Source organism: Jaculus jaculus, chromosome 19, assembly GCF_020740685.1.
Source record: "Jaculus jaculus isolate mJacJac1 chromosome 19, mJacJac1.mat.Y.cur, whole genome shotgun sequence".
Taxonomy (NCBI): Eukaryota; Metazoa; Chordata; class Mammalia; order Rodentia; family Dipodidae; genus Jaculus; species Jaculus jaculus.
In genome coordinates, this window is record NC_059120.1 from 1,534,450 (window position 1) to 1,547,965 (window position 13,516).

Sequence of the window (13,516 nt, forward strand, 5' to 3'; positions counted from 1 at the left end):
GGATTAGAGAGATCTTTGCCTGGACTGGGCTACAAGCAGTTTTTGTGAGAGGCTTGCTGTGATGCCCATGTCCTAAGAAGTTGTGAATAGTTTAATTGCACAGAAATGGAGTGGTGTGTGCAAAGGGATATGACACAGAATGAAATCTTTGAGCTGAAGCTTCTGTCCATTCAGCTGCAATTATATTAGATATTACAACCATTGAAATTGGGCCAGCTGACCTGCACTGGGGCAACAAGAAGAATGTAGACTCTTTTGAAGGGGCCTGAGTGCCCAAGGAGTGTTCTATTATTCAAAGTCTACTTTATCCCCCCACCCCTGGATTAACAAATTGACACCCTACCTAGTATGGTGAAGTATAAGAAATGCAGGAAAGAGAAAGTCATTGAGTTTGCAATACAGTTTTGTGTTTTGGAAATGGCCATAGGCAGTGCAAAGCAGGTTTGCTGGATGCCTGCGTGGAGACCCGATGGAGCCAAGAGGATGAACTGTTGATTGCAGTAAAGACCCAGTGGAATGCTGGGACCATGAGGTGGCTGCTCAGGAAAGCTGCTGGCCCCAGATGAAGTTTTCCAGGACTGCGAGTAGCCTAACTGGAGGGGTGGAGTTGGAACTCCAGAGACTTGTTACTGGTTAGGATTATTGGACTTGGAGACTAGTCACTGGCTAGAGTTGTTGGAATTACAGTTTGATGTTTGCCCTGTTTAAACCTTGTATTGGTTGAATATATCTTTGCTATGCCCAGTGCCATCTATTGAAGTATGAGTGTTTATTCTGTGCCATTCCAGGTTTTGGTGGGTATTTTTTGGTATTATGGCTCAGTTAAAAGACCTTGGGTTATGAGGATGTTTGAACATCATCAGGATTGATGAAAAATGTGGTAACTTTGAAAACTGGATGAATGTATTACATTTTACATCATGCATGGTTATCAGTTTATGGGTGCCAGGGGTAGAATGTAGTAGTTTGATTCAGGTTTCCCCATAAACTTAAGTATTCTGAATTGTAGGTTCCCAGCTGATGGAGGTTTGGGAATTAATGCCTGCTGGAGGCAGTGTATTCTTGCAGGTGGGTTTATGGGTATTATAGCCAGTTTCCCCTTGCCAGTGTTGGGCACACTCTCCTGTTCTTGTTTTCCACCTTATGTTGGCCAGGGTTTGATTTCTACCCTCTGTTCATGCCATCATTTCCTCCACCATCATTGAGATTCCCCTTTAGTTTGTAAGCCAAAATAAACTACTACTTGGTCTGGTGATTTCTTCCAGCAATACATACCTGACTGCAACAACCAGTGAATTCCCCATGAAACATGTACAATGTTTCACTAATAATTTATGAAATAATGGACACAAAATAATGTTAACATGTGTGTACTGATACATTACAATTATTCTGTAACATATACATGATTATTTAACATGGAGAAATGGAGCTCAGTTATGAAATATAACATGATAGCAATAAGAGAGAGAGTTAAATAATGCTAAGAGCAGCTCCAGGGATAGAAAGGTTTTTATATTTGTTTTTGTTTTGTTTATTTGTGGTATGTAAGAGAAAACATCGGAATGGATTATGAAAATATTCTGAAAATGTTAAGGTTTTTTGTGTGGAAGAATGTGAGGGTTTTATGGATGGTTCTTTTACTGACACACACATCCATGCATGCACACAAATACATGTGTCTTGTGTGTATCAGTGACTAATATTTTGTTAATAAGTTTACTATGAATGGATTTAACCAGATTACAACCTAACTGGTGCTAATTTCCCATTACAGCAATTGTTCAACTGTCAAGCTCTACGAAAACTAAGCATTCCGGACAACGACCTCTCCAGTCTGCCAACCTCCATTGCTAGTTTAGTAAATCTTAAAGAACTTGACATCAGTAAAAATGGTAAGATTTTCATTTCATCTTTTACTAAAAATGTGATTTCATATGTATCCTCAACAAGTGATATAAAAACTTTTTTCTTTGATTTTGTTGCAATTTTACTTAAAAGTTAAGTACTACCTAAACCATACCTCAAAGACAGAAACCTCTCACAGTGTCCTAGGCTCACCCAGGGCTTTTTACTCTCTGAAGTCTGATAAGTGGCCTCACATTCCTGGAATACTTCTCAGCTTCTGAACACTTCTCACTCTCACAGCTCTATGTGGCCCCTCACTCTTTACCTTTCTTGACGTTATCTCCTATGCTTCCTTCATGAGGCTCCACTTTCCTCCAAACACTACATCTTCATAAGATTGAGTAGTTTACTTGCTTATTATGGTTGTTGACTTATCTTCTTCAGAGTCAGAATGGAAATCCCATCATGTGGCAGAAGGGACTGTTTTGTTTTGGTCACTGAGGCATTCCAAATGGGTAGAGCACAGCCTGTTAAAAGCCAACGTGTTTGTGTTTAGTTAGTGTTTGTTGTTCTTGGGTCCAAACCCATGAATCTCATGTTTTAGTTGGTGCTGACACAGCTATTCTTGTGGATGAAATTTCTTCAAGAATTTGTGCGAGGGAACTTGGAGCCTCAGAAAGTCTCCAGTATTCTCATTCATCCAATAAGACCTTCTTCCTTTCCTAATGGCTTGCACTCTCAAGGATCAGTCCCAAAAAGTTTTGTACAGGTACTTTCAGGTTATAAAATGTGACCCCACCATCCTTAGGCCACTCTGTTAAAATATGTGCATGTGCTGAAACATGCAAGTAGTGCTGAAATCATGTCAGCCAGTACACTTGGTACCAAGGAGGCAGGCATGAAGAAGACAGGCAACTCCCTCATGAAACACATGCCAGGATGTAGCTATGGATGATTGAACAGCAGCGTATAAAGCTACATTCAGCCTAAAGACCATGCATAGGAGAAGGATGGAATTCTATGAAGTTAGGGAATGTTACCTAGGAAACAATAACCAAGCCAAGACAATATCAACAGGAGTCATCATGTAGCACTGGCTTAACATTTAGGTAAATTAAGTTGTTTTGTTTAAAGACCACTCAGAAATCTCTTAGTCAAATGTGAATATGACATCTCTAAGCATCTGATGCCTACAAAGCTTCATGACAATAGCATAGAACCCTGGTCTCTCTTCTGTGGGAATGCTTCACAGATGCCAGGACTGATCAAATGAGCTCTCCTCCACAAACCTTCCTAGACCGTCTCATACAGCTCAGCTTCTCCTGGTCTTGTCCACTAACAGCATATCCCATGGCCCTTCCCTGTGTTTTGCCAAATGCAGAGTGACATCCAGTATATTTGATGATGATCTGGAGCACCCTTTTTAAAATATAAATTCAGCGATGTCCCCCTGCTTTATTGGGGCTTTGTATATTTCCATTGCCAAAAGCCTGTGGCTTATCATAGAAGCTGCATAAATAATTATTGAATAAACTTGTGAATAGATGGTTGAGAGTCATCATGAGTTTGCAGTGTCATGAGATAGATCAAGGCAGCTTCCATAAATAATCAGTAATCTCTAAAACACCACTCAGTGAAGTGTTTAATTATATGGCACAAATTACAATTACAGATTCTTAGAGAACAGAGGACTAATTAAGACTGTTATTAGAAAATAGTTCAAGTTTAGGATTTAGCTTGAATATTTGCTAAATAGAATAGAGACTATATTATGTGAAGGAGATAATAACTGTGTTAACCAGGGACATAAATATCTCTCTATACCAACATGACTTGCCATTCAGAGGGTTTCAAGAAGACAAATCAAGGAGCACTGTGTACAGACATGGGGAGAGAAGAGCAATAAGACTTACACCTATTGAAAGGGGACCTAAGGTCTACTTTTGTTCTTTTCCAAATAGATTGATAGACCATGTATTTGTATTGTATTAACACTTCTGCAATTTTCTCCTATTTACCACTATTTATTTGTTTACATATACTCACATATCAAATATACTTCCAAATTATCATTTCTGATATATGTCATGTGAATAAATACTACATCTAGATTTCAGGTAGATCTAGTAGACAGTGAAGATAAAGAAACATTTGACTCATGTTAAAAATTTTTTAATTTATTTATTAAGGCTTTGCAAGCAAGCAACTTTATCCACTGAGCAATCTCTCCAGCCCCCATTTAGCTTATTTTTTAAAGAAAACCACACAGCATATCAACAGTTATCAGGAAACTAGTGGGAAGTGACATTATTGAGGGTATATCATAATTTTTGATGGTGATATTACATGAGGAAATCATAAATTACACTTATCCACCTCAGAACTAAGCTTGAAAGTATCTCCAGAAATCCTCGTGTGACTTTAACTTCATGTCTAATTCCCCATATTCTGGAAATATCTGCACAAAATGAGACCCAAGAAACAGCCATCCCCTGTGCAAAGTGAGTGTGATGGTAAGAGCATAGTACATATGATAATGCAACCCCACTGATCACAACACAGCCCTTCAGAAAATCCCAGCTACTCAGTCCCTGGGTTCTGTGACAGATGCCTGGGCAGTTATTCAAGAAACATAACCCATCTTTGGGCCTCTATAAAGAAAAGAAGGGGAGCAAACAACGCAAGAGTTCCACTGAACTTGGAATAGCAAATAACCTCTGCAGTCCTAACATATATAAATGTTGTAGGACTTCTGCATTCTTAACATGCATAATTATCCTATGAACTCTACAATGTTAACATGCATAACTATTCTATAAACTCTGCAATCCTAAAATGCATAATTGTTCTATGAACTCTGCAGTCCTAACATGCATAACTATTCTATGAACTCTGCAATCACAATATGCGTAATTGTTCTATGAACCTTGCAATCCTAACATGCATAAATATTCAATGAATTCTGCAGTCCTAGCATGCATAATTATTCTATGAACTCTGCAGTCATAACATGCAGAATTGTTTATGAACTCTGCACTCCTAACATGCAGAATTATTCTATGAACTCTGCAATCCTAACATGCATAATTATTCTGTGAACTCTGCAGTGTGAACATGCAGAATTATTCTATGAACTCTACAATCCAAACTTGCATAATTATTCCATGAACTCTGCAGTCCTAACATGCATAGATGTTCTATGAACTCTGCAGTCCTAACATGCATAATTATTCTATGAGTTCTGCAGTGCAAACATGCATAATTATTCTATGAACTCTGCAGTCCTCACATGCAGAATTATTCTATGAACTCTGTAGTCCTAACATGCATAATTATTCTATGAACTCTGCAGTCCAAACTTGCATAATTGTTCTATGACCTCTGCATTGCAAACATGCATAATGGTTCTATCCATTTCTCACTTTGTGTCTGTGTTGCTGGAAGTTTTTCTACTGTTTAAAATCTTTCCAATAATGCCTGTTTAGCTTATTGGTGCTACTTCTTGTTTAATTTAATTTTCCATTTACTAGTTGCAACTTTTTACTCGCAACTGCACTTATTCTTATTATACCTTCTTCCTCCTTTATCTAAGTTTTTCCTTGAGTGTTTCTAGTATTCTAATGCATTTGACACTTTTTTGGGCATCAGTTTTATTGTGGCACATTGTCAGCTACATGGTCTAGACAATGTTCATCTCTTCTAATTCATTCCAACTGTGCTTTCATACTATGACCAAGTTGTCGGGGTTCAAACTGTTCCTTGTTTGTAGTAAAGACACATGTAACCTGATTATGAAAATAGTTAGGGACTTACTACTATTCTGCCTTTAATTTCTATTGTGAGCTTATCTAAGACAAATGCATTGTGTTCACAAGTTTTACACACCTGAACACTGAATAGATGGGGATATAGTAGTCAATGGTACTGTTTCCATCAGCAGAAATGAGCAATTCCAGGAAGGTATCATACACTGGGATTACTAAAGACCACCAAGTCCACGGTACTATCTCAGTAAGCAGGAATTAACTGTTCTGGGGTGATACTCCACATTAGGTTAACTGAAAACCATCAAGTGTTTGATGTTTCAGAAAGCTGGAAGAAAGTTTTAACAGTGATTTGGTAAATACTTAAGGGGATAAATACATACAGATATACATGCATCAAAATATCACATGACACCCCAGAAATATGTAAAATTTTATGTTCTTATCTACCATTTGATTTAAGAAAAACACACTATTTGGAATAGCTGTGCACTTGGGAGATTCAAAACACCAGGCTAACTGGAAAACTATGGGCTCGAAGATGAGGCTTTCCGCATCTTGTGTTCAATTAAAAAACCATTCAAGGCCTGAAGAGATGGCTTAGTAGTTAAGGTGCTTGCCTGATAAGCCTAAGGACCCAGGTTCATTTCCCCTACACTCATATAAGCCAGACACAGGTGGCACAGAATTTGGAGTTTTTTTGCAGTGCCTAGAGGTCTTGGTACACCCATTCTCTCCTATCTTCCTTCTCAATATATAAGCAAAATATTTTTAAAAGCCTTCAAAGTTTCAGTTAATTTTATTAAATTTTGCTCATCTATCTGTGTAATCAGAGAAATATGGATTTATTGTGCTGATATGAATCTCCCTTCTTTTATTTCTTCTTGTTACCTAATTGCAGGCAGACTCAGGAGAAAATGAACCAATCTCCATTCCATTGAGGTTTTGTCTATGATTGTTCACATCTTAATTGAATAGTATGATTAGAATCTTTTGTGAATCAGAGATGAATACATTTCATGACATGGTGATCTCTGCATAGTCTGAGCCTGTCTGTACTGCTGACACATAGCCATGATGGAATCAGTTATGTCATATGGCAAAGTTAGGTAATGAATGATAAGGTCTAATTAGGCAGTGATTTCATCTCAAGTTTGATTGTTGGGCTGCTTTCCAGAGACAACGACAACCATAATATAAGGACTTAAATGAAAATGAATTAATTTGAAAGTGCTTCTTAATTCTCTAGCAATTAAGTGATTTTTCTCTCTTCTTCTAAAATTTACTTCTATAAATGAATGGACTTGCACAGCACCATAGTGGGAAAAATCACTATTGTTGGTTATGATGGAATGCAATCAGTGTTGGCGTATTATTATATAAGTTATTGACTTGCCAATTATTCCACACTCTCCCCCAAATCACATGAAACCCTGAGAATGGATCACATCCTCCATCTGCAGGAAATAAAAGGATTTTTCTGTTCCAAACACACACGAGAAAGCAGATATAAATAAACCAGTTAAATGACAGAAATCATGAAACCTTGCATATTAAGAGCAGAGACACTTGCTTTATATATTATAAGTTCTTAGCATAGTTATTTCTGGAGTGCTTTGTGTGGGCTAGGGAGACCTGCCACCACATATTCATGCTCAGAATGTGGTAATGTGCCCTTTCGTGTTTGGCAAAGCATTAGACAATTTAGTTATGGTTAAACTTATTACATTACCCTATTAAATTCTGCACTTTTCACACTGTTAATGTGTAATCAAAAAATCACAAGTCCTTCACTTTAAAGCTACTTTTCTTCTCCAAAAAAATCTAGCTCTTCCCATGATAATATATTTAACAAATGAACTGAAAATCAATTATATGTGTTCCCATTAAAGAACTTCATGGCAAGACCCAGATCCCAGAACTTTTGATTATAATATCTTCGTAAGGATATAGAACTACCAAAATGTGTGTGTGTGTGTGTGTGTGTGTGTGTGTGTGTGTGTGTGTGCGCGCGCGCGCGCAGCACTACAGTTGGGTTATGTAATGGAACACAAGAAGAAAGGACCTTCCCAGTCCCCTTGCCCACTGAAATCCATCTTGGGCTGTCACATAGAGGTCAATTTGCTTTTTCTGGGATGACATGATCTGCCAGTTCTCTATGCCTCCATGAATTCTTAAACAGCCTTATAAGAAACAAATTCAGCTAATAATGAGCCACTGTGAGTCCATTCTACAATTCAATGTCCTCACCCAATGAAGCACCTTGTAAATTACAATTGGACATCCATGGTAGCCTCTAGAAGTGCAAGAGAAAGAAATGTTGGGCAATGTAGGTAATTGAAAATGAAGGAGACATTCATTAGTCAAGTATGATAAATATTAAACATTCCATTCAACATAGAAGTGGCTCAAAATGTGTGCTGTTTAAGCAAAGAAAGGGAAAGAGTGAATGAAGTGTCATTTAATTCATCTGGACCACATCAGATGTATCCCTCTTTATGACCTGACCATACTGCTGGTCAAGTCAGAAAAACTTTACAGAATTTTCACAAGATGCTTCCTGGAGGCAAAATCAGTATGTGACTTTCTTTAAGCATTGATGAGTTCACCAGCATTTGGTATACTTATTACCACTAAAATAGTCAGGATCTTATGGGAAGCCCTTAACTTGCTGCAGTACCTACTGAGTTCCTGTCCCCCCACTCTTTTTCTCTCTACTGAATACTTTGTTGCAAATTTATTAATATAATAGTGATATGCCTTTACTTTCTAGTATATACTAGACTGCCATCTGAAATCTTTTGTCACTACTTTCTCCCCTATAGAGTACTGCCCATATGTCAAACACTAGTGGCATTCCATGACATACAAAATAATTTTAATCAAATTGTATCCTTTTGTAGGGCAGGAGAGAAGATTCAGCAGTTAAAGGCACTTGCTTTCAAAGCCTGCCAGCTCAGTGTCAATTCTCCAGTACCCATGTAAAGCCAGATACACAAAGTGGCACATGCATCTGGGTTCATTTGCAACAGCAAGAGGCCCTGGTCCACCCATTCTCTCTCTTTCTCTCTCTCTCTCTCTCTCTCAATAAAATATTTTCAAAATTGTTATCCTTTTATATAAAAATTTTAAATTTGTTTCTGCCATTCTAGGTTTAGATTATTGTTAAATATTTCCTATTGCATTATCTTCTGTAAATGAGTGCAATTGATGGAAACAAATTTTCCACTTTCACCTAAGTTTATCTCAAGTTCCAGTATTGAACTTTTTAAAATTTATTTTTAAAATTTTATTGATTTATTCAGAGAGAGAGAGAGAGAAGGAGACATTTGGCTCTCCCAGGCCTCAGCCACTGTAATCGAACTCCAGATGCTTGTGCCATCTAGTGGGCATGAGCGACCTTGTGCTTGCCTCACCTTTGTATGTCTGCCTCATGTGGGATTTGGAGAGTAAATCATGGCGCAGGCACGTGCCTTAACCGCTAAGCCATCTCTCCAGCACTAAACTTTTTATGTGCTTATGTTAAAGTTGTCATACACAAAATGGAAACATAGGTGAGAAGAGTTTTGGAGTTACTTCATAGTACTCCATAGTACCACACCTTGCCTTCATGACAGCACACTACTGAGGTTAGGCCTCTTAATTGCTCCTTGTAACAGCTATTGATAAAACTGCACATAGGATTCTAAAGTAAGCTTATAGTAAATTTTGCCAGGACTTCTATTTAAGCAAAACAGGACTATATTACATGAAAATTACATTCAAAGTTGTAGAAAGTTGATGCTATGAGAATTTGGACAGAGATAATTATAGAATGAATGCTGCTGAAAGCGCCTGTAAGGACACTACACGAGCAGCCCTGAGAATCCATTAAACGCCACATTGCAGGAAGTTGATACTGTGGCTTTGGCCTGGAGAGCAATTATGCATCTAGATTAATGAAGATTACCTTTCTTTGTTTGATTCATGTGCATGTTCACATGTGTGTGGACACTCATGTGGAGACCAGAGGATAACTTCGAGTGGTATCCTCAGGAATACCCTCCATCGTTTTTGAGACAGTGCCTCTCATTGGTCTGAAGTTAGACTGGCTGGATATGTGCCTCCCTCCACCTACTCAGAGATGGGACCTAAGTGTGCACCTCCATGCTCAGCTTGTTATTTTTCGTTGTTGTTATTGTTTTTGTTTTTTATTTTCCTTTTCTCTCTTTTTTCCATGGATTCCAGGGATGGAACTCAGGTGGTCCTAAAGCTTGCAAGTGAAGCTTCTTACCAACTGAGCCATCTTCCCAGCCCCAGAATGACTTGTTTTAAGTGTTTCATTGACAATTGAGTTTTAGAAATTATACCCAATAAGAGTCTAAATCCTAAAGTTCATCAATGCAGGTTGGCATAAAAAAATGCAATGGTATTAAAAATATGCTTAGCCTGATTTCATATCCTCATCTGCCAGTAAGCCTCAGTTTCTTTGTTAGTAAAATTCAAAATTATTATGATAATGAAATAAAGTATAATATCTTCTCAATACACACTATTTTTTATTCCTTCTAAGTCAAACCTAGTCATTAAATGTATAAATAACCAGCCTGGCTTTATATCAAAGTTAAATAATATGACTGTAAAAATACTTGGTATCACAAATAAAACATGAGTGAAAAATTCTTCTTAAATATGTTTCTGTTGTGTTTTATACAAGATATAGCACTGGGTTTTATGCTTTGTTAGCATATAGCAATCACAACTCAGAATATACCATTCAGGTTGATAAAATTTGTTAAATCTAGAAGACATAAGCATTATATACACATTGTCTATAATTATGTATATTTATTTGTACAAAGATGTGTAAGTAAGAAATACTTTCTATAAACTTGAAGGAATATCGAATCATTCAAAAATTTTTATGATATCTGCTATTCTTATGTTTGTGTGAAAAGAGATAATTACCCTTTCCTTCTTCACACAGGTAATTAAAATCTATAACCTCCATGCTAAAATAAAGGTTTTTTTTTTCCATATTTTAAATGCATCTTGGTCAATCCTTAAAGCCATTGATGTGAAATATAATTAGAGGTGATTCCAGAAGCACTTGCTCAGTTTGTTTTCTTAGGTAGCCTTGGTACTGTTGCAAATATCAAGATATAAATGTTAACAATGAATCCCAATGTGACTGCATTCTGCTCTTTCCAGATCAATTCCTGTACAGCTGCAGCCAGATTCATCTGCATCATAGCCACCAATCCCTAATGCCACTGTCCTTCTTGACCCACACCACACCCAATCTAGAGGTTTTCTCTTCTGGGTTTTTGTTATTCAAGTTCTCTGGCTAATTATCAAACTATTCTTTTGTTGACCCTCCTAATACCTTGGTTCTCCCCTCTTGTCAACATACATAGTTCAGCAAAACTGCAACACAGGTCATATGTGGTTTTCTATGTGTCACCAAACAGAAGTGAGAAAGAGCAGCCACACTAATCATTGTCTCTTCTCGAAGACATCTTACCCTCCACCCTCTGTACTAGCAATAAGTTTACATCCTCTATTCTACATCAAACCTCTGTATCTCACTACCTCTATCATCATCTGTATGAGCATGCTCCATTGAGAAGATGGAAACTCACAGAAGAGAATGTCCTCTCCACCCTCTGTGCCCTAACTCCCTGCCTGAGCCCTTCATGTTTCTACTGGCAAATGAGTCCTACCCCTCTCCCATAAGTAAGTCCTGCCAGCCTGAAGGCATTACTCCAGCAAGTCTCCCCACTCTGTACTGAAGCCCTGAGATTCTCTTCACTTAATTATTCTCATCAGAATACATGTGAGCAACAAGTTATTCCTTACCTCCTCAAAGCAACAAAATAACAAGACAAAACATCTTAGGTTCTCTTCCTGAGAGAATCCTACACCCTTACAGCAACAGCTTAGATTTTTGTTTTGTTTTCTATTTGCACATGCTAATACCCACTTATGTGCCAATTCCAGTCAGGGTAACAATGACCTTTCTAAGTGTGATGGACATTCTTGGTTACCTTTTGACTTGCTCTATCAGCAGCATTTGAAATAGTTGACCTTTTCTTTCTTGAAATATTTTCATTTGAATTCTAGGACTAGTGATGAGACTGTCTCCCATACTTAGATCCTAAACTTCACTTTTGCACTAGAAGCATTTCTTTTCATACTTCAATATCAATTAAATACCTCATTTTCATACTTTAACATCAATTAAAACCAGTGTAAAGCTTAAGAGAGATTTTAATGGCACTTCAGTTTTGTTTTCTATTATGACATTAGAACCCTTCACATCTGTCTGTCTGTCTGTCTGTGCAAGTGTGCATACTATTGCAGGAATATCGAAGCCAGTGAACAAAGTCAGGTGTCAGTCTACCTTTCACCTTGTTTGAGATAGGTTCTCTTACCATGCACTGTTGAATATACCAGGATAGGTGGAATAAACTCTTCCAGGGAATCTCCCATCTGCCTCCTATATCACCAAAGGAATGCTGGGATTACCGATGTGTGCTCTCACATCCAACTTGACATGAGTTCTAAGGAATCTAATATAAGGTCCTCACACTTATGATGCAGACACTTTACCCACTAAGACATCTCCCCAGACCTAGAAATCATTTTATCATTTTATCATTAAATAAAATTGAAAGCTATTTCATTACAAGTTTAAGGTTCTGTTAAGATGTTGCTGTCTACATAAGTAATAGGCAAGGCAGCCCTAGTGAAAACACCTAGTCAGACCTACTAAACCTGATGTTTCTCTAATGCTAATAAAGATTAGCTGATTTCAGATCTCTTCCTGTCCCTTCTATACACTTTCTAGGGGGAGAATGAATACAAGTGGTCAATTGAGGAACAGGAGTCAGAATGAGTACAAGAAATGAATGAATAACACTCAAGACTGAGTAACAAATGATTTTCCTTGAATAAGGAAGAGTTGATAAGTTGAAGAGGGTTTCTTTTTTTGTAATGATAGAGTCTCATGTAGCTCAGGATGGCCTTAAACTCAACTCTGTATAAAGGGTGACCTTGAACTCAGTCTTCCTACTTTCATCCTCAACTGGGATTATAGACATGCACTAACAGAAATGCTTTATGTAGCTCTATGAAGCAAATCCAGGGTTTTGTGCCTCCTAGAAAAGTATTCTACTAACTGAGCTACATTTCCTGCCCAAACCAAGAACTTTTTAAATGCTCAGGCCTGATACTTGAGAAAGAGGAAGGGCCAAGAACAAAATCAGTTAATTACATATAGCACATAAAGTAATCAATTACATCTTTTCTACTATTTTTAGTTAATTCTATTATATTAAGAGTTTTGCCCTTTGTTTTTTTTCTTTATTACTATTATTATTATTAGTTATGTACACAGGGTGTATGCAGCCATCTTGGTACCATGGTTAACCTCCTCCCTGTCCTCCCTCCTCCACAGTGACTGACCTCATTGGGGAATGTGGGTCATGATTTGTGGGATTAGCCATCAGTTATGTATAAGAGGAAATGTCTCTGTGCATAATGTCCCAACATGTGGTTCTAACAATCTTTCTGCCCCCTCTTCCATGAATTTCCCTAAGCCATGTTGGGTACATTTTAGGTCTACTTCAGTGATGAGGTCTTGGGAGCCTTTGTGTCTCTAGATATCTGGTTTGGTAGTAGTTGAGTGTCCTCTGTGTCTATGTCCTTCACTCTTGTGCTGATACCAGGTTTGCCAAGAAAGCAGCACTTTTGTTCATTTCCCCAATTACTCTGTGGTTTCAGCTGGGATCCTAGTGAGGTACAATGGGCTGATTCTCTCCTCAGGATCTGCATCCATCTGAAAAAAGAGTTTTGTTTTTGAGATCCTTTAAGTCTATAATGCAGAGATTGATATTGTGAATGTTTTTGTGAACACAACCAAA

General features: G+C 37.7%; 1 protein-coding gene across 17 annotated transcripts in view; it reads left to right on the top strand.

Annotated features, from left to right (window-relative positions):
- The window catches only part of Lrrc7 (leucine rich repeat containing 7), a 468,470-nt gene that overhangs the window by 194,528 nt on the left and 260,426 nt on the right, over positions 1-13,516 (top strand). For all 17 annotated transcript variants that reach the window (XM_045138031.1, XM_045138025.1, XM_045138023.1 and 14 more), the window contains one exon: positions 1,778-1,895. In XM_045138031.1, coding sequence (XP_044993966.1) covers positions 1,778-1,895 — 118 coding nt within the window. The remainder of the gene's footprint in view (positions 1-1,777; positions 1,896-13,516) is intronic.